Consider the following 21,205-nt stretch of genomic DNA (forward strand, 5'->3'; position numbering starts at 1 on the left):
GGCGAGCGGCCCGTCGCGCTGCGCTGCGCTACAGAGCGCCCGCCCCGGCCCAGCCGCGGCCGCGCGGCGCGGCGCTCCCCGCCGCCCGCCTCCAGCCATCCCCCGCCTCCGCGGCGAGCCCCCTCCCCTTCCCCGCCACCCGCTTCCGCCCGCCCCCCGCGCTCCCGCGCATGCCCGCGTTATGCAACAGCCCCGCCGGGCGGGCGGCGCCGGCCCCGCGCCCCAGTGCCGCAGCCGCAGGGCAGGGCAGGGGCGCTGCGAGGGCGGGCGGCACCGGGCCGGCGGCGGCGGCGCTCGGGGCGCGCTCCCCCCGGCGCCCGCGTGCGCGCCCCGCGCTGTGAGTGGCAGCGGCGGCCGCCGCCAAGTCCCGCCTGTTCCGCTCTCCGTGCTGCAGGCGGCGGCGGCGGCGGACTGGCTTCCTGCGCGCTCTGCCGCTCCCCCTCCCCCCGGCAGTCGGAGCCGCAGCGGCAGCAGCCCGGATCCCTGAGCCATGGCTCTGTGAGAGCAGCACATGGCGGCCGCAGCAGCCATGAGCCCCCCACTAATCCATACAACTCCCCCCTGAACAGCCACCTACAGCAGCCCGCGCTCCCACCCGGCTCCACCGCGCCCACTACCCACCCGCAACCACCGCCACAGCAGCACCGCCCGGCCAGCCCCGGAGCCCGCCGCCGCCTCGGGGCCTCCGCTCGCCCGCCGCCGCCGCCGCCCGTCCTCGCCATGGGAGTGCAGGGTTTCCAGGACTACATCGAGAAGCACTGCCCCAGTGCCGTGGTGCCCGTGGAGCTGCAGAAGCTGGCCCGGGGCAGCCTCGTGGGCGGGGGCCGCCAGCGGCCCCCGCAGACCCCGCTGCGCCTCCTCATCGACGCCGACAACTGCCTGCACCGGCTCTACGGCGGCTTCTACACGGACTGGGTGAGCGGCGGGCAGTGGAACCACATGCTGGGCTACCTGGCGGCGCTGGCCAAGGCCTGCTTCAACGGCAACATCGAGCTCTTCGTCTTCTTCAACGGCGCCCTGGAGAAGGCCCGGCTCCATGAGTGGGTGAAGCGCCAGGGCAACGAGCGCCAGACGGCGCAGCAGATCGTCAGCCACGTCCAGAACAAGGGCACCCCGCCGCCCAAGGTCTGGTTCCTGCCGCCCGTCTGCATGGCGCACTGCATCCGCCTGGCCCTCATCCGCTTCCACATCAAGGTGAGCGCCGGCCCCGGCCCCGGCGGCGCCCCCCGCCCCGGCCCGCCCGCCCGCGGCGCCCCCTCCCGCCGCGCTCGCGCTCCCCCCGCGGCCGGCGGCGCCCGCTCCGCGCGGCTCGCGCGCGCCCCCTCGCCGGGGCACCGCCGCCCCCGCCCGCCCCGCGGCCCAGCAGCGGCGGGGCACGGCGCTAAGATGGCAGCGGCCGTGCCCTCCCGCGAGGCCCGGCCCGGCCCGGCGGGGGCCGCGCGTCCCCGCCGCCGCAAAATGTCGGCGGGCCCCGGCGGGGGCGGCCCGGCGCCGCCGCCCGCGCGGGGCCGAAGTTGAGGCGGCGGCCGGGGCCCGGGCCGGCCCGGGTGGCACCGCCGCGGCGGGCGGGCGGGCACGGCGGTGGCCTCAATCCCCCCGGGGATTTTCTATTTTTACCCGCCCGCCGGCGCCTCGCGGCGGACCCAGGGCGATCGGTTGCCGGGGGGGGGGGCGCCCCGCGGAGCCCGAGCGGAGAGGCGCGGGCAGGGCCGGCGGCCGCCCCGGGGCGCGGAGGCCGCCTGGCTGCCCCGCTCCGGCCCGGCCCGCGCGGGAGGCTGCGCCTCCATGTTCTGTCGGGGCCGCTGTGCCGCCCGCTTCCCCGACTCAAAATGTCCCTGCTCGCCCAGGGCCCCGCCGCTTCGGCGGCGATTCCGCTCCAACTTGGGCCTGCGGGGAGGAGCCGCTTGCTGAGCGCTTTCGGCGAGCGCAGCGATCTCGTTAGGGACGGGGGGGGGGGGCGGAAAAAGAGGAAAAAAATCAGTTAAACTAGTTATCATGCGTGATAGATCGGCAACAAGTCCTGTGTGGAGGCGAGGCGTTTCAACTCGCGTTGAAGACGGAATTGTTCGCTCCCGAATGCAGCGGTTCCAGCTCCGTGTTTAAGCAGCACAGAATTTTGCTGGATATTGCCCAAATGTTTTAATGGGCTTTCAACTAAGCGTAGAATAATCCATTTTGTATTCTGTAATAATAAACACTTTCATTTTATGGGATCAGGAAAACTGACCTAGCAGTTCTTAACTCACGGTGCAAACTCCTTATTTTAAGGAAAAGTCTCTGTTTTCTGATAATGTAAACAGCAGTTCAGGAGGTAGCTGGGGTCCATGGTAATCTTTACTCTGACATCGAGGGCATGATTTCAAAGGTTGCGGGATATTAACGTATTACATCTTTCTGTACAGCAGTCATAATTTATGATCATTTCTGTAAAACAAGGAAGTTATATACATTGTTTAACGTGAAACAAAAGATATTAGAAAAAAAGCCCTGTGGATGAAACTGCAATTTTAAGAACTGTTTGCTCACTTTCCCGTTAAGGAGGAAAGAAGCAGAGGGAGTTAAGCACGTACTCACTGGTTGCAGGCTTTGCTGCCAGTTACTTCTGTATAGAAAATGTCATGTGTCCGTTAGAGTTGCACACAGATCAGCAGCTGGAGCTTAACGTTGTCTGGTTTTTGTAGTACTCTTTCGGCAGATTATGAAAATTCTGGCCCAGTTGCAGCCATAGGGTAAAGATTACTTTCTTGAAAGAGTTCTCCTAAAACGTGACTTTGGGCTAAGTTTCTCAAAGTTCTGCCAAAGGGGGAAAGCTGCCTTGGCTTATTGCTGGAGCTCTGGTCGCTGAGCGAGGCTGATCCTTTGCAGGAGTACGTTCTGCTTAGTTTGCTGCTTGCCAGGCCTGGTATTAAGTCATCCTGCATTTTAGAGGCGGTTGTAGTCGAGGCGAAGCTGATAGCGAAGTCCCACCCCTCCCCGCCGCTGGTGGAAGCGCGGCGAGGCCCGAGCTGGAGCTGGCGCTGGCGCTGGCGCTGGAGCCGGGCGCCCGGAGGCCACCGCCGGTGACACCTCGGTGCCGATGCCGCTCCTGGTTGCCTGCTGCGGATTTGCGGTTTTGGGTACCCCGAAACCTCAGATCAAGACAAGAAGCCAGACTGTGCCCCCTTGAATAAGTGCACGTAACGTGCATTTGGCATGAACTGGAAATGAAGGAAAAAAGCTCATTCTTGCAGCACTAAGTTTCACAAGACTTGATGTTTTGGACTTGATGTTTGTTTGAAGTTAAGAGATTATTGCCATGTCTGCCTTATTTTTTTTTTTTTTTCTGGTCAGGATATAGGTGAAATCATGTTCGTTTTTTGGGTGTGAATGCTGGTAAGAATGTGAATGATGACTAAAAAAGAATATGAATGATAACTAAAACTTTGTACATCATCTGATTTGGACTTTTTTTGTATCTAGGAAATGTTTTTTTTTACTTATTCTTTGAACAAAAAGTATTAAGGACCATGCAGTGAAGGTATTAACCTTGGTGTAGTTGTGAATGTGCTATAAATATTTCCTAGCTTGCTGTTGAGACTTAAAAATCATTAGTGAAAGCAATGTATGGGGTTAAGTAAACTTTTTTATTATTGTTTGTTAAAATGGGTACTTTGTTTAATGCAATATTAAAATGCATAATATCCAAGATAAAACCAGTTGTTTTGATGTTGATAGGAATTTGATATTTGTAATAGTTTTGTGGTATGTTTAACTAGCTGTCAGTTTTTTAAATATATTCTATTTCAGTCTGGTTAGTTTCTATTTAAGCACATTTCATCTTGATAAAGTTGCCACATTTGACAACTTCGTCACCTGTAGCCCTTTGTTTACTTTCAAGCTTAACTGCAGCATTAGTTCCTTTGCAGTTTCTTGGTAATAGGCCTTAATCTGTAGAAACAGCTTTAGTAGAAGCCACCTCATGCAGGGTCTCTTGGCTAATATTAAAAAAAAAAAAAGATGGGAGATTTGGAGTGTAGATATTTATTGTAGGTTAGCATTTAGCAAGTGTTAGTTATCAAATACTAGTTTTGGGGAAAAAAAATGTTTATTGCTGTTAAGAACACTCATATGATTGAAGAGAAGGTCTATACTGCACTGGCTCTCTGAACTGGTCAGCTATCTTGGAAATTGGAAGAATATCATTATTTTCCAATTGATGGCTAATTTATAAAGCTGTTGAAAAACTGTGTGAATAGCTCTGTGTGAGTTGATTCATTTTCAGGTTAGGCAGAATGTTTCATGGCTATGGTGGTAACATATACAATACACTTTAGAGATTTGAACTTAAATCTTTTTTCTTTTCTTTTTTTTTTTTGGTTTTCCTCTTTTTCTTACGCAATTTATTCTCTTTATAAATCTGCTTTAGAATGCTTGCATATATCTTCTGTTCTCTAAACCTTACTCCAATTTTATTCATGTTCTCCCTCATAATCACTTTCTAGCAACCTTCCTTGTGGGCAAAGAGCAAACACAACTTGCATGTGTGATTTTTATTTGCATGTATGTGTGTGTTTTTTTTATTTGCATATGCATAAGGCAGTTGCAGAATTCTAGTATTTTCTCTCTCTTTGTTTTGAGAAGTTGGGTTTGAGAATAGTGATTAGCTTTAAGTATGAAACTAATTTTCATATTTTCAGGAAACATCTGAGTCTTGAGTAGAAGGCTTCTGTGCAGAGTTAGGAACTGGCTACCAATTTAATCTATTTTGGTGATTAGAGGGGAGAAAAAAAAAGAATGTATTCTATCCAGAACAATTATTAATCACTTGCAGATGATTTCAGCAGGATGTAAAAATAACAGGTTCCTCTGAGTTATAATAAATATCCTACGGGTTCTTAGCTTAATTGTGACCTGATATTTTTCTGTTTGGGGAGAGGGGGAGTAATTCTTGAAAGAAACTTTTTTTTAGGCAAGGCATGTTTGCTAAAATTTAACTATTTAAGCAATGAACATCTTAACATCTTTCTTACTTTGGTAAGACCTTGTTTTATTCTCCATATCTAAATGTTTGTGTACATGTTTACACACAGAGCATTCTTTTTCATCCAGTATTGTTAATGTTTGCACATGGTTTAGACCTGAAAATTATTCCAAAGTAATGGCTTTTATTCCCCCTCTCTTCTCTCCCATTAATTCTGATTCTGATCTCTGCACTTCGTCCGTATATAGTTGCATCTTCAGATTCTGTTCTTTTGTCAGACTTAAGTTATTTGAATGACTCTCACCTTGTTTGGGTTTTGATTATGTTGCAGGTTAGCTGTACCTTGGTAAGCAGCCCGTGTAGCTCTCTTCCATGTGACTGTTCAGTTATTTGAACACAGATTCTGGTATTACATAAACATACTGCAGTTTCACACTCATAACATGCTGTGTCAGATAGCTCTATAAAATGAGGCAGGGAGGGAGCTGGTGGCTGTCGAGGCAGAGGAAAGAGTTTACAGGAGATCAGAATGGGCCCCAGGCTTCGTTTCCCCTCGTGTTGTCTGCACACCTGGGTAACATGTACCACTGCAAAAAGAGTTGGTACTGTTTTTACACATAACTTGTTGTGGTGCTGCATGCAAAGACATTTTTAGGTATATGGACATAATTTAAATCTATCTACTTCTTATGAAAAAAAATTATCTCTGGGTGACTATCCTAATTTAAAATGTATAAAGACCTGTAAGGTAGTAGCATTAGGAATAAAGAGGGAGTTTAGTGAGCTTTGTATTGATCATATGAATAGCTCTGTGAACGTGATGCTGACTCTTCAGTCGCTCAGGAGTTTGCTTTGAAGGGAGCATCTCACGAAACTACGTGGGAGAAGCCAAAATTTACATACCTCACTGGAAGACTGCAGTTCAGTGCAGCATTCACATAGCGTCTGTAAGGCATGAATAGAAGAAGGAAGGGTCACTTTAAACTTGCGTTGGACAAAAGAAACTTTTTGCTAAAAGATAGGTTAATGGTGGAGTGTTTTACTGGACCACGGAGATGTGGGACTGGTTGCTTGAGTTCTGCAAGGCCTTGGCTGTAGAGGAAATAGCTTCACCGGCACTAACACTATAGCTATTCATAAGTACTGTAGAGACTGAAACTAATAGTTTTGTACTTGTCTTTTTCTTTTGGGATAGCTTGCTATAGATTGTTGTTAAAATTGAATACTTACTGAGGCTAGTTTGTACCAAAATGAAACTTCTGTGGGGTTTTCTAAATCACTGAATGTTCATTACATAGAGGATAAAAGAATTGGTAAGGCATCGAAAGCACTCAACTTGCTTTATTTTTGTTTGCTGGGGTTCGCATGCAAACTGTAGTTGTTGTAGTTCTTGCTAGCATGTAGAAATGCAGGACTGTCGATACTAAGCTGTCGTCTTGGGTTTGTGTGGTGTTTTTCTGTTTTTTTGTTTTGTTGTAGTATGCTTCACGGTAAGAGGATTGCTTTTATATTTCCAACGTTAGGAATTGGCCCAAGTCCCCCCAGCAGGACATGTCTCTTCTAGTCATCTGACTGCCATAGCCTAAAATATGTGCTTTGCTAGGCAACGTGAGTTGAGAGGTGAAGTTTGGGCTTTAAACTTGAAGTAATTTGCCCCATCACAGACAGCTGTGTGTAAATGAATAGACTATACAGGTTTGGAAGTGGAAAGAGGAAACAATTAGGCTTTACACTGCAAGTAGATATTTCCAAGGTTGAGAAAGTTACCTGTGTTCATCTAGGGATGCATTTGTTACTTTTAAAACAGGGGTGCAAATCTGTATAAGTGGCTGTGTGATGGGGGAGGGGGGTGGGGGGGTGTTTGCTTTTAAGGGGGCATCTAGGCTTGCTAAACTGTTCAAGTATCCACTGCCTTAGGACTTTTCCCATGAACTGACTTAGATGTTGGAATAGTAATATGTTTAAAGTCTGCCTGTTTCTGTTAATAAACAGTTACTTCACATTAGTTTAGTAATACGTAATACCACTTCAGTGTGTAGGCTTCCCGAACTTTGTATTTTGTTTCTGAGTGCTGCTTAGGGCCTATACCCTTATAGACTATGTCACAGTGTCACTGGATTTTAAAAATTACTTTAAATGTTCTGCATTTCCAGTACATATTTATAGTTTCAGAAAAATCCAATGTATCGTAATAAATATGATAAATCAATACTACAACTTCAGACTGTAGCTAATTACTCTGTCTTCCACTATAGGTTGCACAGAGCATTGAGGATCATCATCAAGAAGTAATTGCATTCTGCAGAGAAAAAGGGTTCCATGGTTTGGTTGCATATGATTCCGATTATGCATTGTGCAACATCCCTTACTATTTCAGTGCCCATGCCCTAAAACTGAGCCGTAATGGGAAAAGTCTCACAACAAGCCAATACCTAATGCATGAAGTTGCCAAGCAACTGGACCTGAATCCAAATCGCTTTCCTATTTTTGCTGCTCTTTTAGGTAAGTGAAGCAATAAAAGAACTTGATACTACTAGTCCAATTTATAATTTCAGTTTCTTTTAACGTTTTAAAATGTATGTGCCTAATTTAATTAAGTGAAAGCATCTAAGCTAAGCCATCCCTTTGTTTCAGTCTCTCCTGCTATTCTTGACGTGGGCCAGGTGCTTGTTGATAAGGCCAGACAGATGCTGAGTTTGTTGAGATCTGTGAGTGATGTAAATTATGGCACTCTAGAAACAAGAGTAGGAAGTAAAAGTTCTGCAAAGTTGTTGCATAGCCAAAATATTCTCAGTGAGGAAAAAAAAATTAAGGCAACTGTGGTTCTACTAGTTCTGGACTTAACGTAGCATTTAAGGTCTACTTCTAATAGCACTCTTTTCAGACTAGGAGGTCCCATTTTATATTCTACCAAAAAATAACATACAGTATGGAGTGCAGATTTCTGGATTGTGGGAGCTTGTTCCCCTCTGAGAAGGGAAACCATTACGACCGCACATCAGCTGCACTGGAACTATATTCTGCTATAATTGAGTGAAACTGCACAGCAAGTGTGGTAATCAGAATTTTACCATTCCATTACTTTTATTTGGATAGTTTCTTAGTACTCCTGCTTCTAATGGTAAATGGTGTAGTATCTTTAATGATGACAGATAGGAAGGACTTCAGTTTCACATCTCTTCTGAAATGGGCACATTTTAACATACTTTATTTCCAGACTGATGGTAAAGCATACCTCTGATGTGCTCTCAGAGGGAAGAGAGAATTAATGTCTAATGAAAGAGTCTCCAATGAATAAGATTTATTTGGAATAGTATCCTAACTTCAGGTGAATAATCAGAGAGTAATCATGTTTTTGATCGTATCAAAATTTAGTTTGTATTGAACAAACTAAATTTAAGACATTTGGATTTTTTTTCTCATGTTTCTCACTGACCTTGTGTATTAGTGTGGGCAAATGATGTAACATGAAAATAAAACAGTTTAATGTTTAAAAATTTCTCATCCAGGCAGGTATCTCACATATTGAGAAGGAAGGAACCCATGCATCTTACAGTAGAAAGCAACAAGTATTTGGTTGAAGTTGTTTTTTTCTTAATGTATGATTTTTTCATATCAAGAATAGTTGCCTGCTTGTATGGTGATTGGCTAAGCAGCAATTTAAAACAAAAACTCTGGGTAAATTGCGTGACAGAGACTACTATTGCTAGGCTTTGTTTTGGATTTCTATAAATAAGTTGTTGAATGCCAGTTCAGTGAGTAAGGATTACTCTTTGAAGAGCAGTTTCACAGTTACAAGATGTGCTTTACAGAATTAAAATACATGTGAATGACATTATTTTAACCTATCACAGAATTTCAGCTGCATGGCTAGTTGAGCCATTGCTAGCTTGGTTATATTAAATGCTATGTGAAAAACAGTAAACTTCTTGAAGGTTTTGAAATTTTTTGCAAGAAGCTCTGAATATTTTCTTGCTTGATATTGTATATGGCAAAATGTTTTTCAGCTTGCTCTGAGGAGAAGGAAACTGATGTCATTAAGGCTTATCTCAAATGATTAGTAAAGAGAAGTTTTGCAGCTTTTTTCCAAATTGGTACAAACCTTAAACAGCTGAGCTACAAGTTTAGTTGGTTTGTGTATGTGTGTTTTTGTTCTGAACTGCTTTTGTGTGTGTAGTGAGTAAGCAGAACAGAGAAGAGTTTTTGGAAGGCAGACTTAGAACAGAAGATTCTTCAGACTTCTTACTGTGCTGTTTTTTTTTTTTTTGTTAGTGCATATTATGAAACCTAGGTATTTGGTGATATAAACAGTGATTATATAAGTTTACAACAAACAGATATTGTTTGGCTAAAGTACTGGCAACGTTTTCTGACTCCTACATCGTGATGAACATAGCAACTTAGGTTTTTTAATAAAATATTAAATGCATTTAGACACACAATTGTGTATAGTGTAGCGTATGTTTAAAGCAGGGTAGCTAATCAGATCTCAATAAATCTTTTGATATCTGAGGGATTGCGTGACTTCACAGGTCATTCTGACTTTGCCCCTGTGGTCTCTGTGGGTTTCTTTGAATCTCATAAGTAGAATGAAGAAAATCACAACAGGAAGGTATGACCACAAACTTGATTACAAGGGAAGATGTATGAATCTGTTACGTTGTTCTGTTCTGGGTGCATCAGTGTTACTCCCCATGCTAGCCGTTTGCTTTGGAATAAATGAATATATTTTGAAATAACTGCAGTTAAGCTGCTGGCTTAATGTTTACAATTAGAGGACGACAAAACTATCATAACAGATGTATAATTATTCTGCTTTGGGTCTGCAAATCAGTTTTCCCGTGTAGGGAAAACTTGAACTACTTTGTTTTCAGAAACTTTGTCATTAACTTCAAGGCTGAATTTTGCTGAAAAGAGAAGCTGAAAGAGAACCAAGCCTAGTGACTGAGAAGTGAATACATTTTGAGTCTTTTCTTCCTTCAGGCGTTCAACAGTAGGAAGAGCCTGTGGCATCACAACTAACTGGTCAAATAAAAAAAAATTCTTAATGACAAAAATCTTTGGGATTGAGTTCTTTCAGGGATACAGTCTTTCTATTTGAGTATTCCAGGAAAATATTTTTCTGGCTCTACCAACTAGGCAAATTTTAAAAAGTTACTGTATGAGAAGCTTACATAGACAGTGTGGTTTGTTTGTTTGTTTACAACTCTCTCCTTCTTACTACTTTCCATGCAGAAGAGATTTTATAGTTTTAGCTATATAATATAGGGAGTATTCTTGTCATGAGTAGTTAAAACGTGGCCGAGATACTGTGTCCTGTGAAAGCAGGCACTTAAGTTCTGACTTAATTGCTGTTGATGTAAACAGGGGGTTGATTTGGGTTATTTTGTAAATTTTGACTTGAATAATTGAGAATGTTAAAAAAAAAAAAAAAAAAACTTTGGTAGGAAAAACAAGCAGAGTGTTGTATATAGGGCTGTAATTCTGTGAACTCTTTAGGAAGAGCAGTGGCTTCAATTAGGATCTAATTGCTTTAAAAAAAATTCTAAAGCATACACTAAAATAAGCCATTAAAATGGAAGAAATCAATATATGTTGAGGTTGTTCAGCCAGGTCAAGAAATAGAGGTTGCTTACATAACATTGATCTCTTTCCCCACTGTGACAGTACTTTATAACGTGTTTAGTTATGTAGTCACATTCTGTTCCTCAGTAAAATTTTAGAAGACCGTAAGGTAAATGTAGGCCTCACTTGTTATTTGGACTGCAAAAGACACTGCTATACTTGAACATACTAAATTTTAATATGTGCTGAGAACTGATCAAATGGTCAGACCGTCATATGTACGTGTTCAGGAGGACAGAATTAACTGTAATGACTGATGGAGGCCAAACAAGATTGAGGTGCTGGTGGAGGGGAGGGAAGCTCTGACTGTTTTAAAAGATAATCTTGGAATCTGCAGGAGTTACTGTTAGTTGCTCACAAAGCTTTCTGGCTTTAACTGATTTTTTCCAGACCTGTGTTGTAAAGGCTGTATAATCCTACCTTAGTTAGATTTCATTGACTAAGATTAGTAATAATGTGGCCATTACACACAAATGTGCTGAATGTCTTTCTGATGTGAGTTTAGGGTTTAGCTGTCCGTGAATAAAAATTATAATTTTTCCCTGTTGGAGATCTCAGCAGTAGGGGAAATACTGTTTGGACACAAAGACTTCTCACTCTAGAGAGCATCCGGTAGTCACCAGGCAGTGGATGGCCGCCTTCATTTTCACACATTAAGGAGCATTAAAAGCAAACTAAAATACTTTAAAAGCAAAATATTAAGAAAGTAAACAACTGTTGTGGGGTTTTTTTAGCACTTTCATATTCTTTGTGAGTAGGCGAGAGTTCAAGATGTTGTCCAAACTATGAAATGCTCCCCCCAAAAACAGCTCTAAATATATTGACAACAGTGAGAACTATGCATTCACTCCTAAATTGCCACTCTTTAAAACCAAATACTGAAAATATCTTTTAAGTTTTCTATTAGAAGTGTAGTAACACATTCTGTCTAGCTCTTTGTAAAGTCTGGATTCCTAGATACTGAGCTCTATCAGTTGATGATGAGTTAGCTGTTCACTTGATTAATTCAGATGTTTGAAATATTTCCTCACTAATAAATTTCCTTTTTTTTTTTTTTTTCTGATTGTGATGTGCTTTGAAAAATCAAAGTAATTTAAACAATCTTCCATTTGACAAAAGCTGCTTGGTAGATGCAGCTACCATCTATAGTCATTGAAATAACTAAATGATTTTCTAATTGCTCTGATGATGCCAGCCCAGCTTCTAACAGAGACTCGTCTGACCTGGTAGGTCAGCGAAAGAAACTTCAGGAATTGGGAGCCTGCTAAGTGTCATCTGGAGCTGCCAGCATTCCTGAGGGTTAGATAAATCTGCCTTGTGGCTTGCCATTTGACCCACAGTATGTAGTGGAGCACAGTGCAGAGATGCCAGAGGTAGCTCTGATGTGTAGCAGTAACGGTGTATGTTGTGATGCGGGAAGGACTTTCCAGCTTGGGTCTGGGAGCAATAGACTGTGTTCTTACACTGTTGCACCTGAATTATTAAATCCTATTGAGGATGCCCTAATAGAAGTGCCAGATTGAGGTCGATGCCATGTGTTGTGACTGTGGCTCTGTTGCTTCTTTAAGCAAGCTGAGTTTCATTGAACAGTGCTCCTCAAACAGAAGGAAGCTTCTGTAACTGCAACATTCCAGTTAGGTTTTTGTCGAGTTCCAAAAAGATATTTCCAAGTTTAATTTCTCTGCAGTGAACATACTTATTATGAATTGAGAACTAACTGCAAATCTGTTTTGCTTCATGTAGAATCGATATATAATATTTTAATGTGTACTTTTAAAATAAAGTTCTGCATTGTATTCTAGGTAATCATATTCTACCTGATGAAGATTTGGCTTCCTTTCATTGGAGTTTACTTGGTCCAGAACATCCACTAGCTTCACTTAAGGTAAAAACTTAATGTAACTACTAGCAATTAAGCTAAAACCAATCATAACAATCAGAGCAGTGTAATATGCTAATATTTCAGATGTTTTGCTAGTGTGATATAGAGCAAGAGGGAGATTATTCAGAAAGGCTCAGGTTAGCCTGCGTAGCTCATGCAGATTGTGATTCACAGCAGCTAAGCTAGGCTCTTGGTCTCAGTCACCCCCGGTGTCCCTGTCTCTCTCTGTTGATTGCAGAGGATACCTGGGGCGATTAGCCTTCCTAGGCTAAACTTAGCCGTTGTGATCCGCCTAAGTGCCCTTCAGCTGCATGAGCAATATACCAAACATGTTCAGTGAGTGGTTTTACTTTGAGACTGTAACTCCTTACTCTCTTTTTTTTAAGACAAGAGAATTTTTTTTTGTTTAGTCATGTTCTTAGTCAAAAATAATTAGCTGGATTCCTTGCTACTATATTCTTCTATTTTCTACTGATCCAAATTTGTGTGTAATTCTCAGTGATCCATACCTCTTAAATTGAAGTGTAAATGTACCAGAGAATAGGTTACTCAAGAAAGCTAATGTGGCCTTCAGCAGATTTTTTTTTTTTTTTTTTTTTTTAGAGACAAGTAACTTCTGTGTTGAATGCTCATAGTTTACAGAATATCTGTTCTGCTGCTTAATCGCACTTGCTTTGTGCATCTGCCAAATAGCTATAAAAGGGAAACGGGATGCGTCAGAGAATGGGATGATAGTGTTACCTTTCTTTCTCTCAACTGCAATAGACATATCTTTTTTCCCTTTCTCCTAAGATGCGCCATATAGCAAATCAAACTTCTGACCTAAAATTTAAGGTGTTTCATTGTTCTTTGAGAACTTTGTTTGCACGATAAAACTGTACTGGCTTTTGTTAAATGCTGAAAGATTGTTTTGTTGTAGTATCTACAACAAAATTAGTCTTTTCTTCTCCTATTCCAAATGTTTCTTAAGCATTGGAGAAGTTGTAACTTCACTAAAAGTAGAATTTAAAGGTAGATTTGAGATTTTCAGCAGAGCGCTTAAGGCTTTCACATGCAATGCTCAGCCAGCAGCTATGACAATTGGCTGTTAACCCTCCTCCCCTAATTTACTACCACTCCTATTTCTGGGAAGATCAATGTCCATACAGTGTAGTGGCAAAGCAAAATATATGCATGCATGGTTGTCACTTCCTTGTAAAACTTGAGATGAAAAAAAAAAAAGACTGAAAGAGCATACCTGTATTTTCATTTTTGACTAATAAGGTTAAAATGTGGGACTTCTTTCAAACTGGTTGATAAACTGTCAGATGTTCATGAAACTTTTCTCTATTTAGGCTGTCAAGTTGAATAATTTGTTTTATAGCCACCTTGGAATAAGATTTCAGACACCTGTACCTTGTGAAAAGCCTTCTAAACATATATGGTATTATTTGACTAGAATGAAAATGATACCTTTGTCATTTTGCTTCTACGCTTACATTTTCATTAAAAGCACCAATTGGGCTCTGCACCTAGCATTCTAAGGAAATGATGTGTTTTCTGAGGGTGTAATTGGGCTTAGTCAGTCCTCCCTTCAATTTTTTTTTTAATCTGTTGACCAGTATTAATCAGATTTGAAAATGGTTTGGGATAATACTTCCCCTGTGGCTGTTGTAGGCTCTGTGAAAACTGTTACACTGTTATCAGTGACAAAGACCCAAATTAGTGCCCTTACTGAGGGAAAAGGCAAGCAGAACACATAATTTGTTTCATTTCACAGCAGCTGGCTGGCCAATTGTTAAGTGCATAGCCCCAAATTAACTACAGTACTTCTGTCTTCTGGCTGATACCGATGTCAAAGGGAAAGAAAGAAGCAGGGCTAAAGCAAAAAGAACACAAGTCTACAGGAAACCAAGCTTCATTAGTTGCTGTTCATGGAACAACTTATTTTTTAGCTTCACTTTCAACTGTTTTCATGATTTGAAAATATAACGTGTTTCAATAGCTCATGAGCTTAATTTAGTTTCTTTTGACGTGCTAGTATATCAATGATGTTAGTACAACTGACTGTAGAGACCTTTTCTGTTAATTGCAGATGTGCAGAAAATGACATTCCTTATAAATTTTATGAATGCTTAAAAAAACTGAAAGATGTGTTTATATTAGCCATAAACTTGATAGCAAGAAGTAGTTTCAGAACAGTGATATTCTTGAAAAGCGCAAGCTGTCACAACAGCTGGAATTGGGGGGATGATTGTGGTTACAAATCAGGATGTGATCCCTGGGCTGTGCTTACCAATTTTGTTTGGCTGCATCTATTTAGAGTTACTATTGGGAATTTTCCATACCCAGGAACCAAGGGTTCCACATCCATACCTCATCCATCTTGCTTGGGATTTATAAAACTTTCTCATTGCATAAAGATTGAAAGATTTAAATCTTTTATATCTAAGACAGCGTGATCTTGAGCTTCAAGGCTAATAGTGAAGTTCAGTTCCCAATGGCCTGATTTGTTGCTTCTCAGCATTTTTGAGGTCTGCTAAGACAGGTAATAATATATGATTTGTTTCTGGCATTCTTTTTCACCCTTTTATTATGCTGTAGCAAAATAGTTACTTCTAAAAGAGAAACTTTGCTAGTTCACTAACTCAGAAGTGTGACTTAGAAGAAATTACCAGTCTTCACAGATGGAAGACTGGTGTGTTTGCTGTGCTCAGGTACCAACAGAGTGAGGTGGAGAAAAGCAAAATTGGGTAACCTGTTTCAAAGAGGAACATGAGGATGGATGGTTCATCTAGGAGCATCTGAGCAAGCATGGGAAAGGAAGGGAAATGGAAACATGAAGAAAGACTCAGTCTTTCACATCTAGAAGGAAGTGAATCTAGCTGTCACGACAGCATTTTTACATGCTGGATAGATAAAAAGCCTTGCATTTCAGAAGAAGACATCAAGGACTGCCATCGTGTCAGCAAAACTGTGAAGTTCTATAGACAAATTTAGTTGGAGAAGTTGACTTGCTATTCCTGCAAACAGAAAAAAGAATCAAAAACTGCTGACATTATAAGCTGTTCTGACTCAGAGTCTTTTCTGTTTAAAAGTCCCTGTGTAAACAGGTAATGCATCTAATAAATGTGTAGACTGCATGTGATTGTGTCCTGTTATTTGATAGAGAGCAGAGAACACCAAAATGACTGTCTAGAGCAGAACTTGAAACAGGACAGGGATTATTAGCCTTTCTGAGAAAGAATTTGACCCCAAGACCTCATTTAGAAGCCTGGAATCATACTACTTTTTGTGTGGTTTGGGGTTTGTTTTTAAGAGATCTATGAAGACAATTTGGTTCCCATTATGGGAAAGTACAAGAACAGTCATCTTGCTACAGGATGGAGCTTCAAGACCAGTTGTACTCTTATATCAGAAAACTGTTAGGCGGGGAGTTTCTCATCTCTAGAATGAGTTAGTGTCAAGTTGGGAGCCTGCCTGGATAATGTGCTGCTGCTCAGATAACAGATGATACTAATGATATGCTTAAAGTAAATATTTTCCTTTCATTAGATGCTTAGAGTCATCATAGGATAATTCAGATTGGAAGGGACCTCAGAAAGTCATCTAGTCCAACCTCCTGCTCACATTAGGGTCAGCTTGAGTTCAGACCAGGATGCTCAGGGCTTTACTCAGATGAATCTTGAAAACCTCTTAACGTTGGAGTTTGCGCAACCTGTCTGGGCAACCTGGTCCACTGCTTGACAATCCTCCTTATGTACAATCTGAACCCATCTTGTTTTGGTTTATGCCTGTTTTCTCTTGTCCTCCCACCATGCACCACTGTGAAGAGCCTGGCTCCGTCATCTTGATAACCTCTTTGTAGATATTGAAAGGCTCCTCTTAGGTGCCCCTGAAGCCTTGTCTTCTCCAGGCTGAATAAGCCCCATTCCCTCAGCCTCTTCTCAGAGCGCAAGTGCTCCAGCTCCTTGACATCTTTCCTGTATTGGGGAACCCCAAAACTGAACGCAGTAATCTAGAGGTAGTCTAACATGTGCTGAATAGCAGGAGATAATCACATCCCTCAATATACTGGCTATGCTCCTGTTATACAGCCCAGGGTGCAGTTGGGCGCCTTTGTTGCCAGAGCACATTACTGGCTCGTGTTCAGCTTGCTATCTACCAAGATCCCCAGGTCCTTTTCAGCACAGCTACAGCCTGTATTGTAGCCATGGGTTATTCCTTCCTAGGTGCATTTGTACTTTTTGAATTTCATAAGGTTCCAGTCAGCCCATTCCTCCAGCTCATCTAGGTCTTTCTGGATGGCAGCCCAGCCTGTGAGTACTACCATGAGTAGTGTGCGGGGCTGTAATGCAAGTTGGCTAACATGAAGTTTATCTGTATCATATTTCTGTAAGTTGTTTTTTGGCTCTTCCCTCTTCTTTCTGCCATCATTTTGTTCCTTTGTTCAGATTTGGTTTTCTCACAGTCATATGATTAAATTGTCAGCAAATGATGTAGTCATTCTGTGTATTTTTGTTTGTTACCACTGTGACACGTGGAAGTAGAAAGAGGCCAATTTTTCTGACCGGGATGGAAGGAGGGGGGAGAGAGATATTTCTTTTTAACCTGATTTTAAGGGAAAAGCTGAGCTTTGCTGATTTGATAGGATTTTAAGTCATTCAGTTAACTTACTGCTTCTTTAGAAAGCTTGTCATTAGGTCAGATGCACTATAAGCCTGTAAGATTAAACATTTTTAACCTTTAAAGGCTGAGACAAGATCCAAACAGTTTGAATGGGATCTTTAGTAGAAATTACTAGACAAAAATTAAAAAGAAAAAAAGGCCATTTGGCATTTTATTCTTCATATCTTCAGCCTTTCCCCTCACCAATGAAAAACAGCATTGCCAGTGCGTCACCTCATAATTACTGAAAGTTTGAGGTCTCTCTTTTAATGGTTTGAAAATAAAACTAAATTGATTATCTGTTTTCAGCAGGCACAACAGTAAATGATGGCACTTTTGTTGATTGACTTTTAAAGGCTTCACTTCCTAGAGAGGGGGAGGCAACCATAGTTGTCCTAGCGCTGGGGAGTTTTTCCAAGTACAGCTTGGGTGCCTCCTTAAATATCCTTATAATTCTACAAAGTTATATATATGTCATCCTATCCATTTTAGATAAAGCATTTTTGCAAGTTTACTTTGCCAAAACCAAGACATATTTTTATCTTGTAGCTTCAGGGCTTGTAATGTTGCTTTCTGCCTCTCTTTTTGACAAATACCTATGTAGAATTAATTTCCTTTCCCCACTTAATCTTTACAAAGTGCGCTGTTAGGTCACTTTCGTTTTTTCTCAGTGGTCCTTCCTGAATTTAAGTTTTCCTTTTACAACTAGGAAAGAAACTATCCAATTTTTCAGATGTCACGTGCTTTCTAACCTGATGGCCTCAGTGTGTGATCCACCTCAATGTTTGCCTTTTCAAAATTCATTTCAAAATACATTTTCCCTGTTGTTGCTTGCCTGAAACACTTCTGTGGAGGAGAAAAAAAAAAATGGCTTCTAGGAATAAATCTCTTTTAATGAGAAATCGGTAAAATATGGTGCTGATTTTGTTCTGAAACATTTTGAGTGCAACTAAAAGTAAGTTTGAACCATTCACAGGTTTTCTGTAACTTTTACTGTTAAAAAGTCTTCATTTTGTTTCCATACCTAACATTTACTGATGACTGGTTGTATGTTTAATGCATGCAGCGTTAGAAACAGTAGTTATGGTTTGGTACAAAACTTGAAGTTTTGGATTTCTGGAAAGTTCTAAAATGAATATAAATCTCTTTAATATCAGGAAAGTAGACCTCATTGCTCTGCTTTTCTGTTTTGGCTTTTATGTAGGTAATGAAATTTTTAGTTTTGTGGGTGTTCTCACAGATGGACTGGATGTCTTTTAAAACAGAATAAAAGAAAATTAAATATCTGAAATGTCTCTGGATCTGAAATACTTATTTTCAAAAGGTGTCATTTTGAGAGTTAAAAATATGCTCCTGTGAAGTCTTTGGGCTATATGTTTAAAAGCAGCTAAACTGGGTGTGACATTTGCATAGTAAGCCCTTTAATATGTCTAGCTTGAGTTTCATACTTCCAGGGTTTGAGCTGAATATTAGTGCTTAAGTGTTATGACTTCTCTTGATGCTAACTGCTTAATGTTAACTGAATGCTGCTATCTTGCAAATTACATAAAGCTAAAGATGGACTGTTTTCTCTTTTATCCACTGAATTTTCAAGCAGATATTGCAGAAACACTGTAGGTAATACGGCTACGTTTCTCAAAGGGACTCTGCAGAGAGCACAGCTAACATGACAAGGCCATGTTATGATTCAGTGGCTTTAGAGGTGTGTAGTTATTAAATGCACAAATAAAATGGTAGGTGTTCATAAAACAACCCAGATTACTAATAAGAAGAAAAGCTATTTCTCCTTATTGCAGATTGGAGCAAAATTTGTTTGTGAATATTAGTGACTGTAAACTTGTATGTGAATATGAGCTATATTCAGTGCTATTCTATATATTCAGTATGTCTAACAATGAATATTTAATTTAAAATTTACTAATCTGAAATAGAAAATAATTACCATGCCTGACTGACTATGGTTAGCCATGCTGACTACACTAAACTGAACTAAAATGTGGAGCTGATCTCTGGTAGAGAATGACGAGATATAGAATGAATATCCTGACATTTTTAAAAAGTAGACTTTAAGAACAGCAAATTAGTGCCAGTGGAAATCTGGGCAAAATTTCTATGGACTAGATATTAAGAAGGCAATTTAGGAAATTGCATAATGAATGAATGAAATAAAGGTTGGGAAAAAATAATTATATATGGTAGATCGCAGGTGAAAAGAGTTTGTGGTGCAGGTTTTTTTAAAGCTGCAAAGATAAACCTAATGAAATATTAATCAGAATTGTGCATAAGCACTTCTGATAATGCTGAATTGCAGTATTTTCTACGAAAGTATGATATCTCTGTGGAGAATTCAAGTATAAAGATTTTTTCACCTTTTTTTCTTATATAAAATATAGAAGTGTTAGGCAATAATTATGATCTCTTAAATCTTGAATCACTGAACTTTGCAGATGTGCAGATTAAGATACGTTAATAGTGAAAACCTAGCTGCCCATCAAGCTAGTGATGGAAGGCTCCAGAATTGTACAGAGGTCCCAGGCAGCGTTTTTAGAAAGTCCTCAGGCATACTCTAAAATTTAGGACATGCACTTATCTTAAAACAGGAAAACTCAGTAATTCCATTAGATCAATAATTTAGAACAAGAGAAGGTTACTGAAAACTGGAACACAGATCTTCTAGGTAATTGTTGTTGTAGCTGTTAAGCCTCCTAAAAGTTACTTGCCTTGTGGAGAGGAAATGTCTTTGTTAAACTATACAGAGAGATTTGATTTTTTTCTTTGAGCTTAGCAAAGCTACTGCAAACTCAGGAGGGGTAGTATGGCTAAGCAGATTTGTTGTTAAGCTGTAGACTTGCTTTATTTTTAAGTGACCATTATAAAAAAAAAAAAAAAAAAGCATACCAAGTTGGCTTCCAAGCAAGTTTCATTTTTGGTTAGTCCAGAAAAAAGGCAGGTTTAGGTGGTTATACATCAGTAATGAGTCAGATTTAAGTTCTTCAGTTTAAGCTTTTTCACCAAATATTTCTGGTTCAGATCTCTCCTCTTGGAAGACTGAAAACGAGTAGCAATACTCTATGGAATTGGTTTAAGAGGAGGATTAAGGTCTTAATTGAATGAAACATATAAGGAAATGCTTTAATTCTTTTTACTTAATAGCTTTACTTAGTACTTAGCAAAAAGCAAATTGGACCAAAAATTAATCTATTTCCACATTTTTAGTGTATAAAAATTATAACAACTTATTATCCAAGAGAAGAAAAAAATAGTACTTTTGCAGTAAACATGAACAGTAATTCTGAGGCAGAAAGGAAGGGGAGGCTCAGCACTAATGAGGACTTGATACACTTGAGATAATTTGATAGCATGCAAAATTAAGATAAACCATATAGTAACAAAGATAGGAATATGTGAATTTCCTTTCATCCCACTTTCCAAGGGAGGTGGCCATATTGAATGATGTTTTGCATAATACAAGGAATCTATATACATGCATTGTATAATGAAGTAAAGATATTTTGATTCAGCAGAAATCCTTTAGATCAGAGAAACACACTTTATTTCTCCTGTTTCTCAGAGAGAAGATGATTTGGATATTGAATTCAAGTAGGTAACAAAATGTAAGTGTTGCCCAATATAGGAGTAGTTATTAGAATCCATAAAAACTAAGTTTTTCTGCTTTCAGCTTTTCTGTTTTTATATTGTGATTTTTGGCTCTGGAATAAAGTCTGAATGGAAAACTCTGGGTAATTTATCAGATTCCTCAGCCTTATTCAGTTGAAAGACATCATTCAGAGTGTTTTTGAGATTTCTATTGAGTTTGGATGGTTAAATCCTCTCTGTAGTTGTGTCCTACTATTAGCCTTTTCCTGCAGTATCTTAGTCAAAAGGATTATTCAGAAGCCCATGAAAGAGAGATGGAGTTGGTGTAATTAAGGATCTGAAGTCTTAGCTGTTGAGGTGCCTTAGTAAGTAGAGAATGAAGTCTGGCATGGGGAAGAGACAATGGTTGCGTAAAGGATGAAGGAGAAGGTTGGTATGGTCCAGAATAGAGCAAGGTAGCCTTGTTGAAAATACTATGTGCTTCTCTATGTCAA

General features: G+C 40.9%; 1 protein-coding gene and 1 long non-coding RNA gene across 3 annotated transcripts in view; one reads left to right on the top strand and one right to left on the bottom strand.

Moving 5' to 3' along the window:
* The first annotated feature begins 389 nt into the window (after positions 1 to 389).
* The window catches only part of FAM120A (family with sequence similarity 120 member A), a 58,130-nt gene continuing 37,314 nt past the window's right edge, over positions 390 to 21,205 (top strand). For both annotated transcript variants that reach the window (XM_013947674.2, XM_067303803.1), the window contains exons 1-3: positions 390 to 1,194; positions 7,216 to 7,462; positions 12,388 to 12,470. In XM_013947674.2, the coding sequence (XP_013803128.1) occupies positions 721 to 1,194; positions 7,216 to 7,462; positions 12,388 to 12,470 (804 nt within the window). In that variant the 5' untranslated portion in view covers positions 390 to 720. The remainder of the gene's footprint in view (positions 1,195 to 7,215; positions 7,463 to 12,387; positions 12,471 to 21,205) is intronic.
* LOC106488702 (uncharacterized) lies at positions 2,125 to 2,940 on the bottom strand. Its single transcript, XR_001293270.2, has 2 exons — positions 2,571 to 2,940; positions 2,125 to 2,424 (listed from the first exon to the last, which is right to left on the bottom strand). It is a non-coding gene; the product is annotated as an uncharacterized lncRNA (long non-coding RNA).

Source organism: Apteryx mantelli, chromosome 12, assembly GCF_036417845.1.
Source record: "Apteryx mantelli isolate bAptMan1 chromosome 12, bAptMan1.hap1, whole genome shotgun sequence".
In the NCBI taxonomy this organism is placed as follows: domain Eukaryota; kingdom Metazoa; phylum Chordata; class Aves; order Apterygiformes; family Apterygidae; genus Apteryx; species Apteryx mantelli.